This window comes from Helicoverpa zea, chromosome 24 (assembly GCF_022581195.2).
Source record: "Helicoverpa zea isolate HzStark_Cry1AcR chromosome 24, ilHelZeax1.1, whole genome shotgun sequence".
Classification (NCBI taxonomy): domain Eukaryota; kingdom Metazoa; phylum Arthropoda; class Insecta; order Lepidoptera; family Noctuidae; genus Helicoverpa; species Helicoverpa zea.
This window is the reverse complement of record NC_061475.1, coordinates 2,669,568-2,677,738: the sequence shown is the minus strand read 5'-3', so window position 1 is coordinate 2,677,738 and position 8,171 is coordinate 2,669,568. Positions and strand designations below refer to the sequence as shown.

General features: G+C 35.5%; 1 protein-coding gene across 1 annotated transcript; it reads right to left on the bottom strand.

Annotated features, from left to right (window-relative positions):
• Positions 1–5,115: 5,115 nt before the first annotated feature.
• LOC124642393 (protein FAM200B-like) lies at positions 5,116–7,489 on the bottom strand. The gene has a single exon (XM_047180799.1). The coding sequence runs from the start codon at positions 7,075–7,077 to the stop codon at positions 5,197–5,199; it is 1,881 nt and encodes a 626-aa protein (XP_047036755.1). The 5' UTR covers positions 7,078–7,489; the 3' UTR covers positions 5,116–5,196.
• Between the last annotated feature and the right edge of the window lie 682 nt (positions 7,490–8,171).

Here is an 8,171-nt window from a genome sequence, read left to right as displayed (position 1 = left end):
GTGAGTGCGCGAAAAACCCGCACGATGATGCAGATCTGCACTCCCGCAGGAACGCGCGTAGGTGCGTCGACACGCAAGATGCAGCGTGATGCGGGGCAGTGTGAAGATCACCTTACCTAATCGCGCCGATGTTTTGTTGGACTATTTGACTAGGATTTTGTGACTGGCTTTGTAGGACGACTGCGTTGCACCATAGCTATCAGTGTGTTTTACTCCTAAAAAAAACGGTCACCGATCATCGGACGTGGGTGGACAGCCTAGGTCCACAAAGATGGTCATTATTAGAAGAAACTCTGAAAATTTAGGATAATTTTGTCATGATGGATAATATAATGTGACGGTGGATTCAAGTTCTTAAGTTTCGCTTTTGCGTTAAAAAATAATCAATCTTATAAGAGGATCGTATTACTGTTTGGGTCATTTCACCAATTATAAATTTATTTGCCAGTAAGAAAAACGCCAATAAGATTGCCTAATTGTTTTCCAAGTGGCATAAAAACAATATTTATTTGTACTAGGCATGCAGCATGTGCAATAAGTACCTATTATTATTTGATAACACTCAGAGAGGCTCAAGTGAATGCGCGTAGCGGTGGACCAACGCTGAGTGCTACAGAGGTGGACTAGGACGATACTTCCTGGTCTTTTTATTTACATCACTATATCATCATCATTAATTTAAGAGCCCAGCTCTTGTCGGTGCAGCTCCTTCCATTTACACCTATCTATATATATATTATCCTATACACCTATCTACATATCACATCACTATATATTTAGACCAAAATAGTAAAAAAATAAACAACAATGTGTGTTATGTAATTTTCAGGTAGATTATGTATGTTGATTCTTTTCACTTTCAATTTTGTCATCTCTTGTATACTCATGTTCTGTGCAAATAAATGATTCTTATTAGTATGCACAGTTGCTGTTTCCCGCGTTTTTACCTGCGAGGACTAGGGACCTGGAACGCCCTAAAAAATTGTGTAACCCCTTTAAAATCTTATATTACCTAGTGCTAATTTCCTTCAAAATCCGTTTAATAGTTTTATAGAAAATCCGTTTAGTAAAAAATGATCCGACCATGAATTCTTACACTTTATGGTATTAAAATCATTGAAATATACAAAAGTATACCTATTAGAACGAGGTTCCCCATCTAACTTTAAACCCAAATAAAAGAAAATTCCTTCTCAAAATCGAAAATTAGCCCTAAATACAACTCTGCACAACCGTAACTCCAAACAACTTGATAGTAAGTAAACACAGCCGGAATAAAGCGATTAGAGTTTATAGCAAATACTCGTGTAGCGACAGACTCAATCGCCTCTAGTGGGACACACATTTCTATCACTGACGACATTTATAGCAGTGATGCGATGACGACGTCAAATTGTGATAGATCTTGTTCGTTTATTAAACTTTTAAAACGCTAGGATTAGGCGTGGTTTGGGCCACACATTTCTATCAGCGATGCGATGACAACGTTCACTGTGATAGATCTTGTTCGTGTATTAAACTTTTAAAAGCTAGAATTAGATTTTGCCAGTGAAGCAGAGAGTTCATAGTAAGTAGGTAAATATCAGACGGAATAAAGAGATTAGAGTTTATAAGCAAGTACTCGTGCAGCGACAGACTCAATCGCTTCTAGTGGGACACACATTTCTATCACTGATGCGAACCGACGTCAAAAACCCTAAAGAAATGAGAAAAATCTACAGTAGAATGAAAGGCGCGAGCACGAAATTTTTGAGTCTTGCAACACATAATTTTATTATGTACTCAAACAAGTTTGTCACTGTGATAGATCTTGTTCGTGTATTAAACTTTTGAACGCTATAATTAGGTTTTACCAGTGAATCAGAGTTGATAGTTAGTAATTATCAGACGGAATAAAGCGATTAGAGTTTATAGCAAATACTCGTACAGCGACAGACTCAATCACCTCTAGTGGGACACGCGTTTCTATCATGATGCGATGACAACGTCAAACTATGATAGATCTTGTTCGTGTATTAAGCTGTTTGAAAATTTTTGAACGCTAGAATTAGGTTTTGCCAATAAAACAAAGGAAGCTCTTGCCCTGACTTGTAGTAAATATTAAGAAATATTCTACTGTAATGACGTTATGAAAAAGACAAGATTTTTAAGAAATTAATTTTCCTTTGACCCTTTTCCAGCCTCTAAATTCAAAATATCTAAATTGAAATTCTAAAACATTGACTAGAAAAAGTAGCACGAGGTGCTTAATCTTATCAGTTTAGACTAATAAACCTTTAAAATTAATTTGATAAATGGCGGAGCCTATGAACACTAGTCAGTCACAAAACAATAAAAAATATCATAATATTTGCGTATGTTGCTCAACATACCTAACTCGGAATACATCTTACTCCATTAAAATAAAACACGAGCATAATCGAATCACCTGACAAGATAATTAAACGTTCTACTTTTTACTCATTTTTTAATTACCTCAAAGATTTATCACCTTTAAGATGTTGGTGTCCTAACCAGACCACCACGGCAATAATTTCTAGTCAGTCAATCGCCGGCCATTTGCATAGATATCGCGTGTATTTAGAACATTAACACAACTTCGTTAGACGCGACCGCTTCGCTGTCATGTGCGCCTAGTACCTGTGATTAGAACAGCGCTTGGAACGTTAGAAATTAATTTCATGGATTTTTCCTGTACGAAATGTGTGTTAGAAACGTTTGTATTTTGTATGTTTATCTTTTTAAATCTTAATGTATTTATTTTTGAATTGTTCAGTCACACAATTTAGCCTAAAATCGAATAGGACAACTTTGTCTAATTACTTACCTTTACTTATCTTTTATACTTATTTGAAAAAAAAAACATAGCTTTGTTACTTACTTTGCTTTTTTGCTACTTTTGCTCGATCTTTTAATCCATATTTAGCGAAATAGTAAAACCACCTTAGCGATATTTACCTATAGTAGGTACCTTTATTTCATCCAGGTCATTCAATATTCAATCGTCCTACCTCGATTTTTTCGCAGTGTTCACTCATTATAAAAAAACGAAATCGTAACATTAAAAAGTGAATAATCTTTGCAAAATCTGTTCATCTCTGCACAATTTTCAAAGGAATGCATAAAACCTATGAGCGTACAGTTAGATGCTGGCAACACCGCGTCGTTGCTCATTACACACGCTACGGACACAGATTTATTAGTTAACAACCAACTTTATTTGACATTCGAACTCTTAGGCTGGAATTTCACTGCAACTTTGAATTCATTCTAAAGTTATTAGAGAATCTCTTGAATTGTCAACCGACTTTCCAAAAAGGAAGTGGTTCTTTTTATTCTTATCAAAATGGTGGTTATCCAAAATAAATGCTTCTATTTGGAAAACTGAATTAAAGCAAACACTGAGATGGAAATCTTTCATATCACAGGTACGGAAAATCCTAAGATGGATTGGCAGTTTCCAACTTTTCAGACGCATTTAGCTTACGAGACTGAAAAATACCGTATTTGCAAATTTTTGCATAAAATCCTGTCGATGTTTACCTCCACCGTTACTCAGCAGTGAGAAAACTATACTTACACAGATATCTTGAAAGCTATGCCATTAATTATAGTTGCAATTTACAGCCATGGAAAATTGCAACTAAGCTTTCACCATGGTCGAATTCAAGAAAACATAAAGATAACACATTTCTAATGCAAGTAGCGATAATAAAATAATTTTCATACTTAACAAGAATTTTTCGAGTAAAATCTATTCTAAAAACTATAGAGATCAGAGAAATTTGATTGAATATGTTCTATAGGTCAATGATCTAAGTGCTATTTTCTTCCAATTACCGTAGATTCAAATAGAATCTGCAATAACATTTGGCCTCACGTGAGCCAGCGAGCAAATGATAGACGCCCATCCATCCAGACAGACCCAAAGAGAGGCCTTAGGCCGAAGAGGTCTGTGACAATTACCTCTCGTAAAAAATCTATAGTGTTTCAGAGTCTATTGCCTGACCCAGAAAGAAGATATTTATTTCTAGTGTTGAACTGATTGCATTTATTCAAGCTAGTTACTTAATAGAAGAAAATAATCAGAATGTCAATTGGTCAAGTTAGCCAAGTTTTAAACTAAGAAAAAGCTGCTCACCTGCGTCTAAGCCTTAAGCCAACATTCAAAAGGCTTCTAACTTAAGTTAAGCTTTAAGTACTTAGACTGACCATTCTATCAACATAATAGACGCCCATAAACTATCCCCGATTGCTTTATGAAAAGTTTCATAGATTATATCAAACCTCCTCGGAGTTCTAAAGGTTAGATACCACGAGTGAACGCTCGCCTTTATCGCCAAGTTAAGTCAAGTTACTTACTCAAGTTGAGGCTGTGGCTGTTGTGGCCAGTCAGCCTTCAACCGCCGCGGAGCCCGCACGCCCGTGCTTAACGCAACTTAATTCTAACTTAAATCGTAACTTAATTCGGAGATAACATAAACAATATCGTTAAAAGTGATTATAAGTTGTCTGTGATGTATAAGTGTTGCGTTTTTTCAGTCTAAGTGACAGTTAAGTTAAAGTTACGAGTTAAGTTGGCGAGTGCAAACTTTTTGTTTTGATTTTTTCTTTGATATGGCAATGGAATGTTTAATTTTAAGTGTAGTGCTCATATCTGTATCAGTTATGTGAGATTTTTGTTAAAATGTTTTGTGTCTTTACTTAGTTAACACTTTCTATTACTTATTTACATTATCATACTTATGTTGAGTAGCTTTTAAGAGGGTTTTAATTTGGAGAAGTTATTAAAACTATATACAGGATCAATATTAATAAAAATCAAGCCTTGTTAATAAATATAAAAAGTTAGTTAAAGTTATACCTACAATGAAAGATGCTTTTAATCTTTAAAAAAACTTAGCTAATGGCATATCCGGTTAGAAAAAACCTTGTTATATTTTTTATCGATAGGTATCCTATTTACTAATTAAAAACGATATGCCGTAGGTCTAATTTCTAGTAGACAATGAACTTAATCAAATGGGGAATACCTAACGTGACCGTTTATTTTTTGACTCAAAACGGGACATTGTTTTATTTAGGTCAAATCATAGGTAGAGAAAAAAAAGACACTTTTGTAATGTTATTTATTGAGAAAAAGTTAGTTGGCTTAAAAGTTACGAATCACAAAATATATGTAGGTACCCAAAATGTTTAGTTATATTTATATTTATCGGAAGAACAAATTTTTTTTAATATATCTGGTGACGATTTCAAATAAGAATGAAACTCCTGGCATGTTTTTTTTATATTCACCTTAATTATCAACATCGCCTTTAGAACTGAAATTTGTAACTGAGTTTTCTCAGATGTCCACAATTTATTCATAATAGAAAATACTCTTTCTACTGGAGCATTTGTAGCAGGCAAACATAAAATATATTCAATAACAATACAAAAGTTTTCATGCTGAAGATTATTGGCGCGAAAGTGTTTGAATATTTCCACCCAACGGGTTTCTGTGGAAACATTTAAATTATTCCATTCCGTTATTTTTTGTGATGTAATGTAATTTGAAATTAAGGAAAATTCGTCAAAAACTTCAGTATCTTTATTACAGTCAATATATTGCTTTTCAATTAATAAATCCAGAGATTTTTGAATGTCTTCCCATGTGGGAACCTTTTTTAAATCTGCCCAATAAAATATCTCCATTTCTTTGGTAAGAAAGGAAGTCCACTGCTCCAGATATTCACGGCTTGTTTTATAAAATTCTGTAGCCGTCCTTTTCACAAATTCTTCATCAATATTAGTACCACTATCTTTCAATTTTAATATTAATTGACGGACCATAAATGGAAGAAACTGATTGGTCTGTTTCTGAATTAAATTGTCTTTTAATTGATTGATTTCTTTTGCAGCTTCTATTGCCGATACAGTCTGACCTTCAAGTTTCAAGACAGCTTGATGAAAACTTGCTGACTGGGCGTGTAAAAAATAAAACCACAATTCTGATGTGGGATCTTCAAAAAAGATTTTTAGTAACTGGGGACATTTTTCAATACTCAAAAAGTAGTTTTTTAACGGCTGATACATTTTTAAAACCCTCTCTAAAGCAGGCATAAGAGCAAGCCATCTGGTTTTGCTATAGCCGAGCATTTGTTGATATTCCGTTTCAGTTTCGGCACAAAACTCTTTTAGAGCTTCAACTCGAATCGTATAGATATAAAAAAATGAATATATCTTCACAATAACGCTTTCGTAATCTACGGGTAGTCCATCTGCAGCGGATTTTACTGCATTGTGAATAACATGGGCTCCACATCCAATACCTATTAATTCTTTTTTCAGAGATGATTGTAATTTCGTTAATACATTGTTAGTTCCTCGCCTAGCTGCACCTCCGAAATTGACGTTGGCATTGTCCCCGCAAAATGCTACGACTTTTGCTGTCAAATTATTATCTGTCAACACTTGGCTTAAATAATTGACAATGATGTCAGACGTTTCACCGGGTTGGTCTTGTAAATCTAAAATTTTTACTTGCACACCTACGTAAGGTTGAAAAAAGCGCACTACAATGGGGTATATTTTCTTGTTACCGTGGTTTGACGCGTCGTTTAGTATTGTAATGCAATTGCACTTATCAAGGTCATCTTTTAATTCTTTCATTGCTGTAGGCGTCAAAACATTTACTACAATAGCTTCTGATTTCGTACGCGCGCATGTAAATTTGGGATCAAAACATGATTGAATCAATTTCGATGCACAATCATTAGAACGAAAACTGTGGTTTTCTTGTACCGTGTGATAAGCCCAGACGCCTTCTGCCGCGGCGATATCCAAGTCCTTCAAAGTTGGCGCGTCCGATTTCTTGAAAAAGTTTAACATCGTAGAACTCGAAGCCGCGGCACGATCGGCATTTTTATGTTTGTCAGACTTTAAATGCTGTTCAATATCACCGCCACCGCTGTGGGCAACACTAAATTCTGTACGACACTTTTCACATCTAACATCTGATGGAGTATTTATTTGCTTGATAAACGGATATTTTGCTTGTAAGCTAACATTGAACGAACACTTGCGTTTCGGCATTTTAACTTGTGATTCCAAACCAAAAGAAATTTAAATTATTTACTACACAAGCACCAAACAATAACAAAACAAATAGCGAGAAATGGGCAAATGAAAGTTTTTCAAGCAATAGTCAATAAGTCAACAAAACACGAGCGATAATTATTATGAGTTGACGTCTTGGCCACTATCGGCTGTCGCTGCGTCGACGACGACGCGGTCTCGCTCTCGCACACCGCTAGCTCGCGTCCGATTGGTGCGGGCGTCACATCGCGGCGGCGGGCGGGCGGTGGCCGGCCGTCGGCTGTTCAAATTTTCGCGCGGTTTCTGAAAACGGGACAATTGTGCGTCCCACAGTCCATTTCGGGGACACCGGGACTCGTAATTGTAAAAAGGGACAGTCCCGTTCAAAACGGGACGTCTGGTCACGTTAGGAATACCCCAGACAGAAAAAAACTACATATCAATGAGCTAGACAATCATCATCATCTTAAGACTGTTATATTGCAGGGCATAAGCCTCTTCTCATACATAGAAGGAATGAGCGTTAATCTTCATGGTTGCTCAATGTGACTTAGCGATTTCAGACTTTTAGATAGGTATATTAAGAAGTAAGATCTAGGTAGGTTAGAACATTCTGTTAGACTATGAAAAACAGATATCAACTAATTAATTCATTATTCGAAGAACCGTGCCACATCTATAGGTATTCTCCATTAATATAGAACATTTTTTATTGTTCGTTTGTTTGCACTCCAAAGGCTCCGAAACTATTGAACCGATTTGACAAATTCTTTGACTGTCGGAAAGCTACACTATACTTACCCGAATAACATAATAGGCTATATTTTATCCTGGTACTAGAAAAAGATCTCCAGGACGCGGGTGAAACCGCAGAAAGAAAGCTAAAGTAAATAGACAGATATCAAACCTGAATCCTAATTCTAGATGTCAAAACGAATGATCTATCATTAAAGCTAGTATAATAATTACTAGAACTTAATTACATAAATCGCTATTACTTCAGATCAATCATTGTGAACTAGTTTCAGAACGTATTTATAATCGTAGTTGTACCTAAGCTTATTAACAACTTCTAATTCCGTTAGATTATA